Raw genomic sequence first — 24,003 nt, forward strand, 5'->3', positions numbered from 1 at the left:
TGAGAAAGTTAAGAATATTCTCAAGACTTTTCGGCCTTATTTTAGTTAGAATTTTTACATCCCACTGTATTCTTTGACATTAGCTGTATTTATTTATTATGTTTTTAATTTTACAAATTGTTATTAAAGAGTTTAACAAAGACTACAAGAGAATTGACCTATTCTTTTGATCTTACTAATGTGACCTCGCTTGCCATCTAGTGGACACTATTTTAAAATGCAGTCAGGTGCAATAGTTTGAATTGCTTAAGGCTGAAGACTGAGCCTCTGAAAAGAGAGCTACAAATTTCTAGGAATATAATTAGCTATGTTATCCTCAAATAAGAAGATGGTTTGTGATTCTGAAATTATTTCTTCCTAAAGATAATGCTATTTAGTCCAATAAAATCTTTGCTCCATTCCACCTATTAAAAGCTGTATGATGACTGGGGCCAAGGTTATGGCTCAAAGGTAGAGCCCTTGCCTAGCATGTGTGAGGCACTGGGTTCGATCCCTGGTACCACATAAAAAATAAAGACAAATAAAATAAAGGTATTGTGTCCATCTAGAACTAAAAAAGTAAAAAAGAAATTTAAAAAGCTCTGATGTCTCTTCTAACCTCAAAAAAATATTTTGTAATAATCCTAAATTATAGGAGTTGAAAAAAAAATTCAAGCTATCCCTATTTGCTTAAACCCAATAGGATATTAACTATAATATAAACTAGTAGAGTTAAGTAGGGTTAAAAAAACAAAAAAAAAAATAGACAAATTTCTATCTAGACTTTCAACGCCCTGAGGATAGTTAAGGCATAGAAGCTCTTTTCAAACACACACACACACACACACACACACACACACACACACACAATTATTTTGCAGTGTTATATTTGCTTCTGCACCAGCTACATTGTTTTCAAATACTAATTTTAGTATTTATTTATTTATTTTTTAGTTTTAGATGGACACAATACCTTTGTTTATTTATCCATTTTTATGTGGTGCTATAAGGATCGAATCCAGTGCCCCACATGTGAGGCAAGCGCTCTGACACTGAGCCACAACCCCAGCCTTTGATTTTCAATATTAAATGCCGGTTTTCTTTTTAAAATAAACTAATTAAGTATATGCCATTTTTTAAATCTGGGGGTTTGCTTAATCATTTGCACTTCCCCTACACCAACAACCATACCCACTGTTACTTCTACATCCCAAACATGGGCACTTTACTCTCTATCTCTTCATTGCCAGTTCTCTCTTCTGATACTCACCATCTGTTCTTCTTGATAATCTTTCACATAAATTCTCTCTCCTCTCTATTCATTTTATTTTTCTGTGAGTTTAAACCTGTATTCTCCAATAGAGTTAGCCACATGTTGCCATTGAACACTTGAAATATGGCCTGTCTGAACTAAGATGTGCTGTGTGTGTAAAATACACACCAGGCTTTAAAGACTTAGGCTGACAGGAATACTTCAAAAAGATTCTATAGTTACATGTTGATTATATGTTGAAATGATAATATTTGGGATATACTAGATTAAATATAATATAAAATTTCACAATTTTCTTTTTAAAAATATGACCACTTAAAATTTTTAATTACGTGTATGCCTTGAATCATATTTCTACTGGACAAGTCCAAGCTAGGCTGGCTGAAACCAGCCTGCCTTTTTCATTGACTAAATTATTGCATTATTTTCTAAGTGACATACTTGTATAGGCAGTTCTAGGAAAACGGAAAACTGCACTTAACAAAATGTCTTTAAAATCCCCACCTGCAGAATATATCTTTTAGCATTTTTTCATCATTACTGCACCAGTGCCTAGCCTACTGCCCAGCAAACAGAAGATGGCCAAGGAGTATTTAGTGGTTGAACAGATGAACAGATGAATGTTTTTTTGTCTCACACGAAACATTGACCTGTTATAAGAACTTTCAGCTGTAAAAATTACCCTTCTTTGTGACTAGGGAACTGGGTATAATTTTATGTGGGGCATAATTTACCATTCTTTTATTTTCTCATTTGCCATTGTTTTCCCTCTATTTCTGAAGTTAGAATTATTAGGACACTTGATGATTCTAGAAAAATATCCTTTTTGATAAATGATTTTTTGTTACTATAATCTCCGCTTTTCATACCTTGCATTTCATTCAAAACTATAAATTTCTATAGAATGATCTCTATAAACAAATTGCTCTGGTCCTCAAAACATCTCCTGGGTTACATGACCGATGTTAAAATGCTATCAGCCAGAAGACAGGAATTGGTCATTCCCAAAATGGATCTTAGGACCAGTGCCCAGCTCAGTTACCCCCTGTATCTTTCCCAAACACATGGTATGTTTTCATCTAGGTAGAAAGTGTATTAAAATTTTTAATTTATAGAAAATGAATCCAACAAAACCTAGCAAATTAGACCTTAATTTGACTTCTGACCTTAGATTAGGGTTTATTAATCACAAATTCTGTTACCCATCCTCTCAAATCCTCAAACCCAACACAAATATTCAGAGTATGGGCCACATGTAGATTGCTACCAAGAATAACAACTCTGAACAAAGTCTAATATCCTAACCTTTTTCTTTAGGGAAGGAAAGTAGCTGCCGTAGGCAACAAGAACACAATCTAGATTCTATATAAAAAAAAAGTCTGAAATGTACATAATTCTACTTACCACTGGCTTTGGAAGTGAAAGGTAGCCATACTTCTCTCCTACAAATAACATATATAACTTAAAAATTTGTTTCTAATAATACATTTATATTATACACATTTAACTTTTACCAAAGATTAAATGAACAAGAATGTTAGTACATTCATTTTGATAGCCTATTAATTACATGTCATTCAGAAATCAGATCATAATTTGGTAGGCAAAGGTGAAGACTGCAAACACCTGCATCCCTTAAGGCACTGGAGATGTCTGGTCTCTCCCAACTCAAAAGGGAGAAAAGCAAAATGCCTGACCACATTGACTTTCACTTGCAATTAGCTCCATTCATTCAGTGCTCCTCTTACCACAGCCTGCCTCTACTGAAACCAAAGTCCTCTTTTAGTAGCACCAGTATCAGTACTTCTTCCTTTTCTGCAAGTACCAGATCAAATCATTTACAACTAACCTCATAATGTATTCTCAGTCAGGGAAGAAGACAACCTCAGTGTACAAGACAGAAAGATGATTTTTTTTTTTTTTTTTTTTTTTTTTTTTGGTGCTGGACATTGAACCCAGGGCATTGTTCATGCTAAGCAAATGCTCTACCATTGAGCCACATCCCCAGCCCAGGAAAATGAAATAAAGCAAACAATAGAGTTTTTTGGCTGTGAATTGACATATGGCATGAAGCATAATAACTCAGGAAAGGAAGGAAACAGGCAATGTCCTCTTCATCATGGTCTTATCATTTTCTAGCTCCCAGATCATGTACAGACTTGGTTACAATAAATAATAAATGATTTTTCAAAACTAGTTTGTGGTTTCTGGTGTAAGAATTTAAGATGAAATTTGAATAGTATTGCTTTTTGAAGGAAAACAAGTGTGTTCAGCTATAATATATCAAGTTGAGCCAAATTAAAGTGTTATCATGTACAAACACTTGGAAACTACAAAACAAATTTCATATAGTCTAACCTTATAAAAGAAAACATAAGAGCCCTTAATCATTCATTTTCTTATAGAATGACTATTATATGAACAAGGCACACCTGTTGGTCTCAGAATAGTTTATACAAATACTAAAAGTTTCATTTAGTATTGCCCTAGTGAGTATGGAATCAACTAGCCACAAGTGACTATGGAGCACTTGAAACATGGCTAGTCTGAATTGATATGTGCTGTAAATGTAAAATACCAGATTTTAAAGACAGTACAAAGGGGGAAGAAGGATGTAAAATATCTTCTTACTAATTTTAAAATATTGATTATGCACTGAAATAATACTTTGAAAATACTAAGTTAAATAAAACCTATTATTAAAACAAATTTCACCTGTTTTTTTATTTTTCTTGTGTTTTCTTGAAATTTTTAAATAATATATGTGGGCTGCATTCTATTTTTATTGGACAGAGCTGATCTACAAAATGAATTATTGCATGGCATATATACACAATGGAGTTTTATTCAGCTATAAGAGGAATGAAATTATGTCATTTGCAGGAAAATGGATGGAACTTGAGAACATTATGTTAAGTAAAATAAGCCAAACTCAAAGTAACTGGTCATGTTTTCTCTTACAAGTGAAAGCTAGAGAGGAAAAAGGAAAAGAAAGGTATATGTGTGTAGGTGGTGTCATGAAAATCAAAAGGAGATCAGTAAAGGAAAGGGACCAGGGAGAGGGAGAAGGGGAGGGACAGGGGACATACTGAGGATTGGTATTCATGAAATTTTATTGGTATATGTGTGTAAGTATGAGTATATAATAACAAATCCCCTTGTATACAACTATAATGCACCAATAAGAAATATGGAAAAGAAAAAAATGAATTATTGCTAAGGGTCAGCCAGTGGTATTTCAAAATAATTTGATTTAAATAATTTCTCTGTAATATCAGAATTGTAAGAGAACTTTATTAGTAGTTTTTTGAACTCAGAATTGTTAAGGGATCCAGGTGTGGTGGCACACCACATGGTGGCTTGGGAGGCTGAGACAGGAGGATCAAGATTTCAAAGCTAGCCTCAGCAAAAGTGAGGTGCTAAACAACTCAGTGAGACCCTGTCTCTAAATAAAATACAAAATAGGACTGGGGATGTGGCTCAGTGGTTGAATGCCCCTGAGTTCAATCCCTGGTACCAGGAAAAAAAAAAAAAAAGAATTGTTAAGGGAAAACCCCTTAAATGGGAGGCTATTTTCATGTCTTATAGCCAGGTTCTAATATAAAAAGTGCCTGACTTAGCTGCATGAAGACTAACAGAAAATAATGTTCAGGTCACTTCAAATGTCAAAATTTACCACCTAGCTAATTCAAAGTCTGAATATTATCCATAAGATCTCTAAAATGGGGCCTTAATAAGCTATGAAAAGGAGGACACAATCATTACTTAAGGATAACTAGCTCAGGCAAGGAATCTTGTATTATCTAAGCTTGATGTTCCATAATGCCCAGACCATGAAATGGTCACATCTATTCTCCAAAAGGGGAGGCAATTATATAATCTGGCTAGCTACCATTACCACCAGCTAGTCATATTTATCACAGGGAAGTTCCAATCCCTGTAGTCTGCTTTTAAGTACCTGTTTGTTTTGCCCTCTATTCCTATCCAGCTTAAAAGTAAAAGAAACCACAGTGAACATGTGGTCCAAAACAAGCACAAGATTCTCCTGTTTCAGTTCTGTTCTATCCACAGTGAATGGTAGAGTACTGTGTGGAGAAAGAACGGGGGTCCATGTAATAACCTCAGTGTGAGAAAAATTCAAGACCAATCTGCAGTATTTGTCATGGGACAAGAATGAGGAGTGGCACTCATTCTGTACACACTCGTGCTATACATCTGCCTACTCTGATCTAGTCTAATGCCCTTATTATTTGAATATAGAGGATTGAACCCAGGGTGCTTAACTACCAAGTTACATCACCAGCACTTTTTATTTTTTGAGACAGGGTCTCACTAAGTTGTTCAGGGCCTTGCTAAATTGCCGAGGCTGGGGGCTGGGGATGTGGCTCAAGCGGTAGTGAGCTAGCCTGGCATGCGTGCAGCCTGGGTTCGATCCTCAGCACCACATACAAATAAAGATGTTGTGTCTGAGTGGCAGGATATAAAATCAACACGCATAAATCAAAGGCATTCCTGTATATCAGCGACAAATCCTCTGAAACGGAAATGAGGACAACTACTCCATTCACAATATCCCCCCAAAAAATAAAATACTTGGGAATCAACCTAACAAAAGAGGTGAAAGATTTATACAATGAAAATTACAAAACCCTAAAGAAAGACATAGAAGAAGACCTTAGAAGATGGAAAAATATACCCTGCTCATGGATAGGCAGATCCAACATCATCAAAATGGCGATATTACCAAAAGTTCTCTATAAGTTCAATGCAATGCCAATCAAAATCCCAGCTGCATTTCTTGTAGAAATAGATAAAAGAATCATGAAATTCATATGGAATAATAAAAGACCCAGAATAGCAAAAACAATACTAAGCAGGAAGTGTGAATCAGGCGGTATAGCGATACCAGACTTCAAACTATACTACAGAGCAATAGTAACGAAAACAGCATGGTACTGGTACCAAAACAGGCGGGTGGACCAATGGTATAGAATAGAGGACACAGTAACCAATCCACAAAACTACAACTATCTTATATTTGATAAAGGGGCTAAAAGCATGCAATGGAGGAAGGATAGCATCTTCAACAAATGGTGCTGGGAAAACTGGAAATCCATTTGCATCAAAATGAATCTGAATCCCTATCTCTCGCCTTGCACAAAAGTTAACTCAAAATGGATCAAGGAGCTTGATATTAAATCAGAGACACGGCATCTGATAGAAGAAAAAGTTGGTTATGATCTACATACTGTGGGAGCAGGCTCCAAATTCCTCAATAGGACACCCATAGCGCAAGAGTTAACAACTAGAATCAACAAATGGGACTTACTCAAACTAAAAAGTTTTTTCTCAGCAAAAGAAACAATAAGAGAGATAAACAGGGAGCCTACATCCTGGGAACAAATCTTTACTCCACACACTTCAGATAGAGCCCTAATAACCAGAATATATAAAGAACTCAAAAAATTAGACAATAAGACAACAAGTAACCCAATCAATAAATGGGCAAAGGACCTGAACAGACACTTCTCAGAAGAGGACATACAATCAATCAATAAGTACATGAAAAAATGCTCACCATCGCTAGCAGTCAGAGAAATGCAAATCAAAACTACCCTAAGATACCATCTCACTCCAGTAAGATTGGCAGCCATTAGGAAGTCAAACAACAATAAGTGCTGGAGAGGATGTGGGGAAAAGGGCACTCTTGTTCATTGCTGGTGGGACTGCAAATTGGTGCAGCCAATTTGGAAAGCAGTATGGAGATTTCTTGGAAAGCTGGGAATGGAACCACCATTTGACCCAGCTATTCCCCTTCTCGGTCTATTCTCTAAAGACCTAATAAGAGCATGCTACAGGGACACTGCTACATCGATGTTCATAGCAGCACAATTCACGATAGCAAGATTGTGGAATCAGCCTAGATGCCCTTCAATAGATGAATGGATTAAAAAAATGTGGCATTTATACACAATGGAGTATTACTCTGCATTTAAAAATGACAAAATCATAGAATTTGGAGGGAAATGGATGGCATTAGAGCAGATTATGCTAAGTGAAGCTAGTCAATCTTTAAAAAACAAATACCAAATGACTCCTCTGATATAAGGGGAGGAAACAAGGACAGGGTAGGGACGAAGAGCTTGAGACGAAGATTTTCATTAACAGGGTTGAGAGGTGGGAGGGAAAGGAAACGAGAAGGGGAATCGCATGGAAATGGAAGGCGATCCTCAGGGTTATACAAAATGACATATAAGAGGAAAGGAGGGGTAAGACAAGATAATTCAAATGGAAGAAGTGATTTACAGTAGAAGGGGTAGAGAGAGAAAAGGGGAGGGGAGGGGAGGGGAGGGGGGATAGTAGAGAATAATATAGACAGCAGAATACATCAGACACTAGAAAGGCAATATGTCAATCAATGGAAGGGTAACTGATGTGATGCAGCAATCTGTATACGGGATAAAATTGGGAGTTCATAACTCATTTGAATCAAACTGTGAAATATGATGTATGAGGAACTATGTAATGTTTTGAACAACCAACAATTAAAAAAATATATATATATAAAAAAAAAAATTTTTCCCTTCTGATTTCTTCTATGACCTATTGTTCATTTAGTAGTGTGTTGCTCAATCTCCATGTGTTTGTGTAATTTCTGCAGTTATTTCTAGTTTCTTTTCATTGTGATCAGATAAAATCCAAAAAAGTATTTCATTTAAAAAAATTTGGTATGACTTGCTCCATGGCCTAATATATGGTCTATTTTGGAAAACATTTTTTTGTGTATGCTGAAGAAAATAAGTATATTTTGCAATTGTTGCATGGAATATTTTGTAGATGTTTGTTTAATCCATTCAGTCTATAGTACAATGGAAATCTGATGTTTCTTTGCTGATTTTTAAAAAAATCTGGATGATATATTTATTGTGGCCTATGTTTCTATTTCTCTCTAATTATGTTGTTTTTAAAAATTGATTGCTCCAAGATATTGCTTATGTATTTATAATAATTATGTCTTTGTGATGAATTGTTCCCTTGATCAATGTATACTGATCTTTTTTTCTCTTCTAAAAAAAAAAAAAAAAAAAAAAAAGAAATACATAAAAAAAAAAGATGTTGTGTCTGCTAAAAAAAAAAAAAAAATTAAAAAAATTCTCTCTCTCTTTAAAAAAAAAATTAAAATAAATAAATAAATAAATTGCAGAAGCTGGCCTTGAACTTGCAATCCTCCTGCCTCAGCCTCCAGAGTCACTGAGATTACAGGTGAATGCCATCATACTCAGCTAAGGCCCTTAAAGATGGGAACCTGAGAAACAGAGGTTAAAGGACTTCTTTGAGGTCACCTAATGGTAAAAACAGAAGAACACATTACTTACCATTTATATATTGCAAGTACCATGACAAATTATTTCATTTATGGCCATAAAGAAACTGAAAATAAGGCTGGGATCATGACTCAGTAGTACAGCACTTGCCTAGCACATGTGAGGCACTGGATTCAAGTCTCAGCACCAAATAAACAAATAAATAGATAGATAGATAAATAAATGTATTGTGTCCATCTATAATTAAAAAAAAGAAAAGAAAAAAACTAAAAATCAAAGGGCCAGGTAATGTGCCTAGGCTGCCATTACTAATATACTATATACCCAATCATATCTTCTATAATTTAGACGGCCCCATCATCAGCTAATAAGTAGCAGACTAAAACAAAGATCCAGTCTTCTGGCCCTCAACTGCTTGCTCCTTGCTCTTCAGAGCAAGGGCTATAACATCATCTTTGGGATCTCCCAGCCATTTCTGGAAAAAATTCAAAGACAAGAGTAAAACCCTGCATGGCAGTTGTGAGCATTTTTCACAGAATCAGTTCATTTCCATCAGAATACCTCAGTGATAAGAGTGGATGAGTGGCTGATAATATTTATCTTTGGCTTCATTTAGATAAAGCACAACTCCCAGGCCTCTGTAGCTTCTTCACTGTGGAACACTGACATTACTTCTTCAAACCTCAGTATTATCATAAATAAAATATGGAAATATAATCTTATAGAGTCACTGAGAAGATGAAATTAGATAATGCATGTCTAGCACTTATCAAAGAACCTGGCACACAGTAATTTCTCAGTATTTCATTTGTATGTTTATATTATTATGATTTATATGCCTCCAAATATAAATATAAATATCATATTTATAATGTTACCCACACAGACACTAGTAGCCTGTGGTTTTATTTTTCATGGAATCTCATTCGCCCAAAGCTCAAAAGGACATCAACTTCATGGAGTGCTCACAAAAGACTTTTAGAATTGGCAGAGCTTCTGAAACCACTCAGCTGATGGCCTTCGTCACTGAGCTGAGGACACTCACAGCCAGGGCAAGGAGTGCTTGCCTGAGTCCAGCTAGAGAAGGAGCTGAGCCTAGCAGGTGCTCTGGCTCTCCCAGACCAGGTGTCCTTTCACCACACCAAGCCACTTCTCTTCATTTCCTAGCAATCCCTACGGCTAAGTGATACTTCCTTAAATGTGGACCTAACCTTTTAACATACAAAACTTGCCTCACATAAAGATCCCTGTAACTATAAATCCTTTAGCAAAGCTTCAAAGTGATATACCATCCACACTAGCTATTGCAGAAATCTTTAAATATAGAAGCACAGTAAATATTTATTATACTTTACAAATTATGTTATAACTAGAAGGTCTATCATTCCCTGATTTCTAAGCAAATAACATTCATTCTGAATGGGTTTTTCTAATGAGGTGTTTAAATATTCATCTTCAGTGAAAGTAAACATGTAATTTGGATATTATAACTTTAAATGACATTTTATTTTTTTAAATCATGCTTTGACACTAACAGAAATCATTCAAAGGGAAAAAAATATATGTATATATACATAAAAATGCATAAACAAATAACAGAACACACAACACAATGGAAAAATAAAATTCCCAGTAGTTATGAAAATAATGAGCAAAAATGATGCCTTCCTATACAATGTATGGTACTAGTCTATATGTTGTAGAAATACCAATGAACTTACCCACCACAGGCAATATTCCAAGTTTATGTAGTCATCAAGGAAAGAGGTTCCATCCAAGTGGAAGGAAAGCAATTCAAAAATCAAATAACTACATTCATTTCATTATGAAATTAGTAGAATTAAATCAGAAAATCTCTGTATTATAGAAGAGCTTTTGTACTAAAATTAAAAATGATTTAGAAGAAATTTTAAAAATAATATTTCAATAGGAAAGCTAGAATGTTAATTCAGAGAAACCTACTATGTTATACCACAAATGGTACTGTTTAGATACTAAAAATAAAGACAAAATATTTTTATCATTTTTTGTGGCAGATATTCAAGAAATTATTCAGCTGGGTTATAACATGATAATTCATTTTGCATCTGAGGCTTCCAATTAAAAAACTTATGGAGTTATATTAAAATAATAAAACATAAAGGAGAAAAAATCATAAAATATGTGGACAGTTTCTCACCTCGTCTTCCTTCAAACACATCATTGATTTCTCTCAGCAGTGTTGACATGTCACTAATCTGAGATTCCCAAGCTTCACAAAATACATCAAGGTTTTCTTTAGCAATTTTACTAGATGGATGCAATGTCAGTGTTTCGGCAGCAGAAATTATCTAAAGAAACACAACATACACAGGCATGGATTTTTAAATCTTAGCCCTCAGAATCACATTGGAGACCAAACTTAAGTCTGTACTGTTCAATTCAATTCAAAAAACAACTATTAAATAATTTCTACAAGCCCTATGTTTAGTAATATAGAGATACACAATAGAATAAGACCTGGTGTTTCTTAAATCCGACTTACAGATAAACAGTATACATTACTGCCCCTACATTCAAGGGGCAATTATCTTTATTCAAGGAAGACTATTTCAACAAAGTTATTTCTGTAGCACAATTCAAAGACATACACTCTGACTACAAATAGTGTACTGTATATGGTAGTAGAAGAGAAAGTAATAGTGGTGAAGCAGCAGGAGTAATGGTAGGTAGACCGTAGTACTGGTAGTAGTAACATGTACACACATCTGTGAGTACATAGTAGATAATAACATGCTCGAAACACTGTGTCTTATAAATGTTTGATGTACATTAATCCTCAAAAACACACAAAATATTACCCTTCTCAAATAAGCATTATTCCCATTTTATAGCTAAAGAAACTGAAACTCAGAGATGCCAAGTAACTTTTCCAAGGACCTGTATCTAGCATATGCCGAGCTGATGAGTAAACTCAGATCTACCTGACCCACAGTCCAGACTCTTTCCACCACATCATCCTGCCTCTCACAAAACAGTAAAATGGGCAAGAATCTGCCTCATACTTTTACATACCACCATATGGGCTAAATAAATGTGTGAATAATTTAAAGAATTATTGTAGAGACAGTTATGTTTTCATCAAAATCTTGTCACCACCCTGCTCCCGACACAAAGCAAGATTATATTTCCCAGGCTCCCTGATAGAGGGGTATCATGAGCAAGCTGTATCATTAACAGAGACCAAACGTGTGTCTTTCCACAATGTCACAATTTCTTGAATAACAATAAATTCATTTTCATTAATGGATGAATACTTGCAGGTCACCTGATAGTCATAAACTGGGCAAACACAAGTTCTGTTATTCCAGCCTTAATTTCTTTTTTACTTTTTTTTTTTTAAGAGAGAGTGAGAGAGAGAGAGAGAGGAGAGAGAATTTTTTTAATATTTATTTTTTAGTTCTCGGCGGACACAACATCTTTGTTGGTATGTGGTGCTGAGGATCGAACCCGGGCCGCACGCATGCCAGGCGAGCGCGCTACCGCTTGAGCCACATCCCCAGCCCTCCAGCCTTAATTTCAAACAGCTAATACATTCAAGTCACATATCACACCTTACACAATTATATGTATAATTTACATAAAGGCTAAGAAAAGGTTAAGAAAGCCACAGGGGTTCAAGAGGCTGAACTGAGAGCAGCAAACAGAAAGGCAACGAGTCACTGTATGTGGTCAGATGAGATTGGGAACCAGACAAAAAGCTTGTTCAGGGGACAGAGCTATCAAAGCATAGGATTTTATTTTAGGTCAAGATCCTGCAAGAGGATAAGTTTCAGAGTGTCAGCTAGGAATGGTCTTTGCATGGTCATAACAGGCAGGAGAAACTACCCTCTGCTGAAGTCCAAGGAAGAGATTTGGAAGTTCACTGCTGTGGAGATTTTCTTGGGCAAGAGTCACAACAAGTGATTTTTTTTTTTTTATTAATAGTTGTTCAAAACATTACATAGCTCTTACATATCATATTTCATACATTTGATTCAAGTGGATTATGAACTTCCATTTTTACCCCGTATACAGATTGCAGAATCACACTGGTTACACATCCACTTTTTTACATACTGCCAAACTAGTGTATGTTGTATTCTGCTGCCTTTCCTATCCTCTACTATCCCCCCTCCCCTCCCCTCCCCTCCCCTCCCATCTTCTCTCTCTACCCCATCTACTTTAATTCATTTCTCTCTCTTGTTTTTTTTTTTCCCTTTCCCTTCACTGATTCTTGAAGTCACAGTGTGGCTGTGTCTAGTGTGAGGAAGTCAGAGTGTGGCTGTGTCTAGACTTGGGGTGCTCCTCCTTTTATGGGTCTCAAGCAAAGGGATAGCTTCATTTGGTGGTTTAAAATGTTCAATGGGCTCATGGGCCTAGTTTTTCCAGTATGAGTGTGATACACCCATGCATTCATGTGCTTCTGACTAATTCAATAAGTCACAGGTGGTCACTTTTGTTACCACAATTAATTTATTTAACAGTTTGTGCCTTATCATTGTACTAAGCAGATGGTAGTTGTTTACTTGTCAAAATTAAGTATAGAGTCACTCCACCACAGCAGTGAACTTCCAAATCTCTTCCTTGGACTTCAGCAGAGGGTAGTTTCTCCTGTCTGTTATAACCATACAAAGACCACTCCACCTCACACTTAAAACTCAAAATGGCTTATGGTAAAATTACTGCTTTATAAAATGGAGTAACATAGATTTAGGCACAGTCTGAGAACACAGTCTGGTCTATACATCGTGGAGTAACTCAGCAGGATAGCCTGCTCTCCACAAGGGGTATGGCCATTGACTAAATTCTGTTCACTTTAGCCTGGGCCACCACTTCCATGCCTGGCCCATTCAAACCTCTCTCATGCGCCTCAGTGCTCTCTCCCTGCCCCATATGAAGGTTCAGTGCACTGGACCCAGCAGGGAGTCTGAGGTCCTGCAGGCTAGCAAGTCACAAGATGAAGCCTAGGTTGCCAAGAGGAGGAAAGCCATGCCACCAATCAGGACTATCAATAAGGGAGCAGCCAATTGCTTTAAGCCACTGTTATTTGGGTATTTCATGTTTGATCTTGTATTAGTTGCTACATGAATGAATTAATGAAACAGCTAATATTTTATCTTTCATGTAATAATCACTCTCTAAACAAAGTACTTAAGAAATGCTATTTGTAACATAGGCAGAAAACGGATGGCAAATAAAGCCTGAGGATAGGAACAAGAACTGATTGCACATGGCAAGAAAGCCAAACACTCCAGTTCAAAAATATATTAGTTACCAAGGCAAGTGGGCTGACCCTCATGTGTACAGACAGATATTAAAGCCTTGGTTTCACCCGCTAAGCAGAGATGCCCTGTTTGTAATAGTATTCTGCATATATATGATCATTACGGAAGCTGACTAAGGTAGCTCCCACTTCTATGATAAGCTTTTGACACAGATCTCTAGAGGAGGCATGTAATCTCCCTCTAGCCTCCAACATGCTAAAGGACTACAACTTAACTGTCTCTAGGTTACTTTTACTGTTATTGGATATAACTCAAATATTCAGGAACTTGACATCCATCATTCAAAATTGCAATTTAAGAGCAAGTTCTTTCAGTTGACCATGATAAATTAAATAAGAACATCTGGAAAACTATTTTAGAGCTTGGGCTCAAAAAAAAAGAATAATTTTTTTTTTGTCTTTAGGTTATAAAATTTGACAGAGACAATATTAAATGGAATATCTGGCTGAGTGCAGTGGCACATGCCTGTAATCCCAGTGATTTTGGAAGGTTGAGGCAAGAGGATCACAAGTTCAAAGCCAGCTTGGCAACTTAGCAAGATCCTAAGTAACTTAGTGTGACTCTGTCTCAAAATAAAATATAAGGAGTCTGGTGATATAGCTCAGTTGGTAGAGTGTCTGCCTTGCATGCACAAGACCCTGAGTTCAATCCCCAGCAGCACAAAAAATAAATAAATAAATAAAATATAAAAAGGGCTGGGGATATGGCTCAGTGGTTGAGTGCTCCTGAGTTCAAGCCCAAGTATAAACAAATGGGATATCAGTTTTAAAAAGGCTTTTTAAATTATAAAGAATAAGTAACACTAATAGAAAATTTAGAAAAATAACTCATAATCTAAATAGGCAGAATTTTAACTTCTGCATATTCCCATGTAATCATTTTCACGGGTATGTACATTTTGTATAGTAGCAATTATAGAATATACACAAATCTGTGTACCACTTCTTTTAACTTTGTAACAAAATATTTTGATGTTGCTAATTCTGATTATCATATTATTATTTTAACATTATAATATATTACAATTTCATATTTTCAAATATTTTGCCTAATTTAAGAATAGTTTTTGTTTCAATTGAATTTTATTATAAATAATGTAACAAGAATTGTTTTGTTTTTTAAATCCCCCTATACCTTTAGGAATTATTAGGTTGAAATGTGAGATTATTCTTATGGTTCGTTACATAATGGTAGTTTACTTCCAAACATGTTAAAGCATTATAAACAGCTTCATTTAAAATAGTTATAAACTAGAATTTCAGGGTGCCAATCTCCAATTTGACAGACAACTATATAATCCAATGGAATGTCAGCCATATTTCCAGCATATTACCAATGAAGAGTCCATTATCTTGCTTTCTCTTAGTAGATCTGGCCTCCAGTTATGCAGAACCATTTACACCTTCCTTCCTCAAAATTCTTATAGCAATCAGATAAGACATAATATGGAGGAAAGAATCTGCTATTAAGCCTACCTGTTGGCCAGTCACTTGAAATGTCTCCTCTGCATGTATACAGGTTATTTCAAGAGGTTCTGTCCCAGATACATGTCTCAATAATCGACAGGTCTACAAGAAAACAAGTCTATAGTTCAACTTCCATACTCACATCCTTCACAATTACACTTCATAATTATTACTTCATAATTATAAAGAAAGTTAAATTTTACAAATAAAATTTATTAAAATCTATAAGAATACATTTGCATATTACCAAAATTATTAAAAAGCTATATTGTTCACCAACAGACTCTCTAGGGTCAAAGTGGGAACAAATAAAAGCATAGCATATTATCTCTACTTCCAATCTGATCAGGACTTTAACCAAAAACTGTACTCAACATTTTCTCCTGTTTAGCTGTTGTATCATAAACTACAATTTCTTTAGCAAGCAAACCTATTACTCACCTCAACAAGCTGTTCTTTCTGTTCAGAGAGTTTACAGGCATATTCAGCCAAAGCTTCTAAATTTCCTTCTACTCCAGTAAGTTTTAATGCTTTTAAAACCACGTGGTCAGCATGGTATTTTAACAGATCTGCTGCCAGCTGCATTGCTGTACTGTGAAGCTGCAGATGTTGGGTGTGAAGGGCAATGAAGGAAAGAAAAAAAAATACATTTTGTCACCAATCACCTGACAAGCACTTAGAACTACAGAACAAAAGCCTCAAAGCAGTCCCATTTGATGGGCTGATGTAACAGAAGTTGTGGAGCCCTGGAGAGTGTAGTCCCTCCCAAGGACCAGGTGAGGTCTTTTCCTCTTGCATCTCCTGGGGCTGGTGATACTGCTGTCTGGGGAAAGTGACCTGGCCATCCAGTGCAGAGCAGCCAGGGCTCTTTCATCCTATAATCAATCAGCTCTTTCCCACACAGCTTCTCTCTTGGTCAACAGTGTTTTTGCTACTCTTAGAGTTAGTGAGGAATTCACAGTATTGAAAGTATTATATGGTGCTAAGAGGAAAAATCAAATGGCAGTTCATGATCACTAAGAAGTCTTTTAGCACACTTTTGAAGAAGTGTCAATGTGAGATTCAATTAAATATTTAATGAAATGTTATTAAATACCCATATTGTGGCAGGCACTGCCCTAGAGGCTAGACATGCATGACAAGTAGGACCCAGTCCCTGCTCTCAGTGGTGTACAGTCAATGATGGTTGCTATCCAGAACTTTACTCTCTTCTCTAATAATAAAGTGGATCCCGATGGAAATAACAGATACAAAGGTATCCCAAACCCTAAAGCAATGATTGACTTTGTGGGGGAATGGATTTTAAGCATGGCTCACTATCTGAATATTTCTGAACACTATTAACTCTAAAAATGTTTTCTTCTTATCTTACCTCTTTTTTAAAATAATGTAACAGGTGATTTGTTGTCCTGAAAGAGATTATTTTTCATAAAAACATCATTCTAAGGAAAATTCGACTTGAATTAAGCCTATTTAAATGAAGCAATTTCTTTTTTCCTGGAAATAATCCAATGTTAATTCAAATTACAGGACTTTCTGCAAAATTAACAATAGGATTGTCTGCATTCAGCAACCAAGTGAGAATAATAATAGCCAGAAACAAAGACATTAAGAACTGTTTTCCTTTAAAAACTAAAGCCATGTAAGAATTGTATAAGGTTTTGTTTAACCAGCTTCAGAGAAGCCTTTATTTTGCCAACCCTTTATTTTTCTGACTATGAAACAGGTCCATAGAGATTGAGTTACTTGCCAAGGTCACATAACTCTTACAAATGGTTCTGGGGACAAGCCATTAACAACCATAGGGAAGAAAAAGAAAAAGAGACAAACATGCTCTGTGCCATGTCCTGAAAGCAGCTTTATATACTTCAGCTCCCTTAATCCTTATAGGTTGATGTGGTTATGTCCATCTAAGAGCTAAGAAAATGAAACCTATGAAAAGTCCCTCAGTCTATCACCAAAGGATTTCACGCTGCATTGAGAGTACAGGATTTCAACAATAGTTTAGCTAAAATTGAATAGGATGAAATAGTATGGGTAGGCTTTGTTTTAAGGCATAGAAAACCATGACCTTCTTCTAAGTTCAATGGCGGGTTTGAATGGAGGTTTCAACAGAGGTGTCAGAACCAAGTTGAGATGTGAAACAGATCATCATGCACATAATTTACAAAAGAAACATCCAAAACCCAATTTAAGCCTTTGACTCACTTCAAAAAACATAAAAGAATTATGAAAACAGAGATAAGGGAGAAATTTTTATGAGGAGGATCTCTCTGAAGAGCTTAAGTGCTTATTATGAGGCCCTCTTCAAGCACCCTTCAGAGTAGAGAGAGTAATAAGACTTGGCAGTTATAGTGTTGAGGAGAACCTCTGAGGGACACACACAAGCATCCATGAGACAGAGTCTGCTTCAAGGGTCTACTAAGGCCAAAGCCGTCTTACAGGGGAACTAGTCCTTAAGAACTTTCCACCCCATCTTTCTCTTTTCTCTCCCTGTGCCACAACCTGCGAAAATCAGTAACAGCAGCTACACTGTGGAGGATGAGGGGAGTGGAAAAGAGAAGAGAACACATCTCTCCCAAAAGCTCTGCCAGGGGCTGGGAGCAGCAGAGAAGTCCTACCACTGAATGAAGACTGGAGTGAACCTTCTGATTTCTGAACTGAGATTGTGCTTTAACACTGAAAGTAAGGATTGGCACACATTTTCTATAAATGGGCAGACAGTAACTATTTTAGGCTTTACAGGCCACACAGGCTTCATTTCACTCTCTACTGTGCTATTACAGAAAGAAAATAGTAGATAGCCTGCACACAAAGTGGGCAGAATTTTGTCCCAAAACACTACTTAGGAAAACAGACAATCCAGAGGTAGTTTGTGAACAAACCCCTGTCTTAAAGTAACCACAGAACTTCCAATTACCTGAGTGATCCAATAAGTCATGAGATGACCAAGTTTTTATTTAAGAACAGGGAAATCTCTAGTGAGGTTAATTTAAATATATCCAACTTAAAGGTACAGTTTTATGAGTTTTTTTATTTTTAAATTATTTTTTTCGTTGTTATGGACCTTTATTTTATTCATATGTAGTGCTAAGAATCAAACCCAGCCCCACATATGCTAGGCAAGCACTCTACCACTGAGCCACAACTCCAACCCAGTTTTATAAGTTTTGCAAACACATAAGCCATATAACCCTACTATAACCAATATTATATTATTAGTTTATTACTCTATAGAGGCTTCCTATGCCCCTTTGTAGTAAATATCCCCCAGTTTCTTTTCTTTTCTGTTTTGTTTTTGTTGTATGTTGTAGTAGTACTGGGAATTGAACACATGGGCCCTTAGCCAATGAGCTACATCCCCTAGCCTTTATGTATTTTGACTTTTTTTTTTTTTTTTTTACTTTGAGATGGGGTCTACTAAGTTACCAAAGCTGATCTTGAACTTGAGATCCTCCTGCCTCACCTCCCAAATCACTGGGATTAGTCTTGCACCATTGCATCGGTTAACATCCCTCAATTTCTGACTTCAGGCAGCCACTAATCTGATTTCTGTCATTAAAAAATAGTTTTTCCTTGTCTAGAACTTTTTTTCACAATGTAAACAAACACACACACACACACACACGCACGCACACACACACATATTTTGTGCCTGGCTCTTCTTCCCTTTAGTATAGTGTTTTAGTGATTCATCCAGATTGCTACATACTATTCCTTTAAGTTGCCAAGTACTACTTGGTAGAGTTACAGAAAAAGTCATTTATCAATTCCCTTGTTGTGGAAATTTAGGTTGCTTCCAGTTTGGGGCCATTAAAAATGAAGTTGCTGTGAGTATTCATGTATAAGCTTTGAGAATGATAACACAAATAAATGGTGGCTTCAAACTATGACAAAGGGAAAAATTTTATCCATTTTCTAGTCACACATTAATACACATGGATTTCATTCATACTGAAAATTAAAAGAGGCTAAATTTCAAACCATACTTACTTCTTTCTTAAGTTCATTGAGACTGTGACTGATTTTCAAAACAGTGAGTTCCAATTCTTCAGCAATACTTTTTGTTTTGATGCTTTGCTAAAAATTTTAAGAAGTACATATATATAATGTTATGTCATCTTTTAAATCTAGTATTCAAATTTCATTTAAATTGTAAATTATAATAATTTATATCTTTTGATATAATAAAGTATATTGTTAAAACGTACCTGCTTATGGTTAAAGTGGAAAATAAAATCTTAGTTATTTTTCCATACTAATTATAAACACATGAATTTTTAAAAACTCATTTTCTTTAATAAACTCATGCCTAAACTAATCTCTTTCATTTTCTATCTGGAATGTTCATCCCCTTCACTCTTAACCTAGTTAAAAATCAAAGTACTATAAGACCTTACATAAATGTCACTTTCTCAAAAAGCCTTCTCAGGTTATTTCCCAATCTAGACATGAACCTCTTTCAAACACACTCTAAATTTTTCTCTAAGAAATCATTCCAGTTCACAATTATATATTTCATTTTTAGTTTATATTTGTTTGTTTAAAGGCTCTCTTCACCATTAGGCTTATAAAAGTTCCACAAAGACTAAGATCACCACTGAATCCATAGTACCTGGCACAGTACATGGCAGGTCTGAGGTGTTCAATTCTTTAAATAAGTAATCAAAGTCAAATGTCAGTGCTTTCATGAAGTCTTCTTGATTCCTCTTGCTAAGCACAAACTTATCCTATTGAAAACCCTCTCAACACATGTTCTTACAAAAATTTTTTTTTGGGGGTATCTTATTCTTCTTTAAGTTTCTGGTGCCTGGCATATAAAAGGCACTCAGTAAGAACTGCTTAAAAAAAAAAAAGTATATCTGGTACAGAATTAAAGCTCTGAGTGCTTGTGAAATATGTGAAGGGTGTTAATTGCAAATGTAAGAATTGGTAGAATCAGGCTTCTAACAGAGCATTTCAACACAAGAAGCTCTTTATAATGTTTAATTTAAAATTTAACAGTAATCTACAGTGTTAAATGTCACATAGATAATTCAAACTAAATACAAAATATTGCTTAAGTCTTTTATACCACTCTACGGTAAGATTCCTCCTTAATGAGTATTTGCTCTGTTGTGATGCCAATAAAATATCTGAGAAATCTGTAATTCATATCTACTCTTCATTAATAAATCAATTCAGTTACCATAAAGTAGATGGCTGCTTTGTTTTTCATGATCTCAACCATATTCACCTTCCTTCATCTTTACAGCCAAAGCTTTTGTTTGTGACTCTGGATTAGTTCTATTTCTGCTGTGTGTTATATGTCATGTGAAATACTTTTCTGACATAGCCTAGATCTAAGAAAAAACATATAAATGGTGCCAACGACATGCCTCAGGCCTGTCCCTCCATTTTGCAATCCACTGCTAAGAAAGATGGAGAACACACTTGCTGTTCTCTTTACCAGTCATGCCCAAAGAGCCTCCCATATTTTAAGCACACTAATAACCTATTTGAGGTCCACTAAACAGCTGCCAATGGATTTAGACCAGGAATCTGTCCAAGAATGAAAGATTTTTACTTGCTAGAGGGATCTACCCTTGTCTTCATTGCATCTAAACCTCAGCAAATGTCTTATAGCACTGTGTCTATCAATCAGCTGTCCTCAGAGTTAAGAACTGTACACATATGCATGGCTCCAGCAGTAAGAGTCAGATACCAAGAACCTCTAGGTAGGAATCTACCCCTCTGTGCTTCACTCTGAAGAAGCATTCTGGGAAGAAATTTTGTAGAGGTGAGTTTGGTGGAAGAGTGGAAACAACAGGGCAAACTAAACATGGTGACAGTAGCAGAGTCCGGACTGGCCTGGAAAATGTCACATACTGTGAATGCTGGATGGGAAAGATGTTTTGGCAAACTAGGAGGGAGAAAAGAGATGGGACATCCTCATTTCATGTTGACCAAATTCATCTTCCTGGTGATTATGTTAGCTTCCACATGTCTCAAAACATTACTGAAAAGCTACTATATAAGATTTACTTTGATGGAAAAAAGTTCTTACAGCTTGAATCCACACAGAAATGAACTGCTGCAGTTCCATTCTCGCCTGAGTTGACAGTTCCAAGATGCGTTCCCTATGCTCATGGCTGGTGTAAGCAGAATCCGTGAAATCCTCCGTGCGCTCCAAGATGACTTCCAATGTTGCAGAAAGGTTCTCTTTGGACTGAAAATAAGGGTTCTCCCGTACAGCTTCAATATTCATCTGAGAATAAAAAGAATATACATTCCTGTGAATCAATATTCCCACCTGATAAAAATGGGCTAAACACTATCAATTTCTTTCCCAGCTGAGAGGAAATATAGCCTACAATGATAACTATACTTTTCACTACCCCAGGAGAACACATTCTTCAAGAGTCATCAGGGACATGCATAGCCTCATTCCTAGAGTTGTTAATATAATGACATTCCCAGGAGATCAGTAACTGCTAAGACAAAAAGAGCAGCATCACATAGCAACTGGCAGGAAAAAAATGAAACAGCCTCCACTTTAAAGTCTGTCACAAATATTGCAAGTTAATCCTACGTAAGACCCATTTTAACATGAACCATGAAAATACGAAAGTTTGGGAAAATCAAGAGATTATACGGGAGTACCAAAATTCAGTAAATCATTCCATCCTAGGTATACAGGATTTTTTCTTTTAAGCTAAGAAAGAACATGGATTATAGTGAGGTATGGAATCAATCGTGAGCTTCTGAATTTAAGAACTTAACTAATTAAAACTTAACTAATTTACATCTGAGAAAATGCCTAAGCAAAGTTCTGTAAGATATGTTACACCCAAACATGAATATGTACTGAGCCCGGGGGATAGGTGTGGAGGGTCAGAGAGACTGGGAAAAACATCAATTTTCCTTTATTAATTCATAAAAAAACTTTCCTAGTCATCTAATTGGTCTCCCTACATTTTGTTTTATGTCTCCAATAGACCTCAATGATTCAGATAACCTCAATCAGAGGGGCTACATAATCTTTCCAAAACATAAGCCCTCTTCTATTGCCATATAACCTATAATTAGCTCTTTCCCATCTACAAAATCAAGCCCAGACTTCTATGATATAGCACAAAATCCTCTGTGGTCTTGTCTTTATAAACCTCTCTAACAGTCTCTCATCTCCCAAACCCCCCAAAAACTTCAGTCATCCTATGTCCGGAGTTGCCTGACTGTATGAACACAGGCTCATTTGTGCAATCTCTCTCTCTCTTAGTTTTTTGGGGTTTTTTTTTTTTTTTTAATATTTATTTTCTAGTTCTTGGCAGACACAACATCTTTGTTGGTATGTGGTGCTGAGGATCGAACCTGGGAACCTGGGCTGCACGCATGCCAGGCAAGCGCGCTACTGCTTGAGCCACATCACCAGCCCTCTCTTAGCTTTTGAAGACACACTATGCCACTTTAACTTTTAGTCCATACGAAAGTTTGAAATATGAAATATGTCACAGAGATAACTTGGGGGGGCCAACAGGAAAAAAGGAGTGTGGCGATGATGAACATGCTGATAAGGATGGCTTACATTTGCTATGCACTTTAAAGTCCTGTCACAAATATTGCAAGTTAACCCTACCTATGACCCATTTTAACATGAACCATGAATATACAAAAGTTTGGGAAAATCAAGAGGTTATATGGGAGTACCAAAATTCAGTAAATCACTCATTCTTAGGTTTACAGGATTTTTTTCTTTTAAGCTAAGAAAGAACATGGATTATAGTGAGATATAGAATCAACTGTGAGCATCAGAATTTAAGAACTTAACTAAAACATAAAAAATAGTCATGTTGATCTCACATCGTTTATAATAAGGTTGTTACTTTCCTTTTCAAGAGAACATGTATGTTTTTAGACAGCAACTTAGTAGAGTTTGGTAGAACTTTTTGAAGGCTAGTGATTTGTGTTTCCATAAGATTTGTCCATTTATACATAATACCAAATACAGAAAAGAACCCAATTTCCCTGTACAGATTATATTCCCCATCAGGAAAAAAAAAAATGCCAAAAGGAAGCCACTGACAATGAGCCTCTGCCCTCTGAAGTGCCTCATCCTGAAAGGGTCAGCAGCAAGGGCGGTCAGCAGCAGAGGCAGGCAAGCACTGTTCCGGCTTACTCTAAAACCAGAAACGAAGAAGCAAGGCTTAGATCTGCTTCTAAGCCCACTTGTTTCCCTAGTTAGCCTTCGATGCTTGGCAACAGATCTCCTCCCTCAGCACTTGTAAGAGGAGGGAATCAGAAAACTAATCTCTCAGATTCGGAAACAACATTTCTAACTGGTCCTTGCAGCTTCTGTCCCCTCAGGAAGAGATGCAGGAGTAGGACTGGCATCAGAGAAAGAAAGAAACCTAGAGGTGTAAGCTGAAAGGTCAGATTTGAGAACTAGAGTATCCTGGGATCTACAGAAGGTCCCACTTCCCTTCTTTACCATTCATTAGCTTTCTTCCTAAAAAAGGGGGTGGGGACATAAATACATCCACCCAAAAAAGGCAGTGGGGGATTAAATACAATATTTATAAAGAACATGGCCTCTGCTGGGCATGGTGGTTCATGCCAATAATCCCAGCAGCTAGGGAAATTGAGGCAGGAGGATCATGAGTTCAAAGCCAGCCATA

The 24,003-nt window shown here is 36.2% G+C and overlaps 1 protein-coding gene across 2 annotated transcripts in view; it reads right to left on the reverse strand.

The window, feature by feature from the left end:
* The window catches only part of Ctnnal1 (catenin alpha like 1), a 64,945-nt gene that overhangs the window by 11,117 nt on the left and 29,825 nt on the right, over window positions 1-24,003 (reverse strand). For both annotated transcript variants that reach the window (XM_026391128.2, XM_026391127.2), the window contains 6 exons: window positions 21,396-21,596; window positions 19,343-19,429; window positions 15,791-15,949; window positions 15,359-15,451; window positions 10,757-10,907; window positions 2,657-2,694 (listed from right to left, as the gene is read on the reverse strand). In XM_026391128.2, coding sequence (XP_026246913.2) covers window positions 2,657-2,694; window positions 10,757-10,907; window positions 15,359-15,451; window positions 15,791-15,949; window positions 19,343-19,429; window positions 21,396-21,596 — 729 coding nt within the window. The remainder of the gene's footprint in view (window positions 1-2,656; window positions 2,695-10,756; window positions 10,908-15,358; window positions 15,452-15,790; window positions 15,950-19,342; window positions 19,430-21,395; window positions 21,597-24,003) is intronic.

This window comes from Urocitellus parryii, chromosome 4 (assembly GCF_045843805.1).
Source record: "Urocitellus parryii isolate mUroPar1 chromosome 4, mUroPar1.hap1, whole genome shotgun sequence".
Taxonomy (NCBI): Eukaryota; Metazoa; Chordata; class Mammalia; order Rodentia; family Sciuridae; genus Urocitellus; species Urocitellus parryii.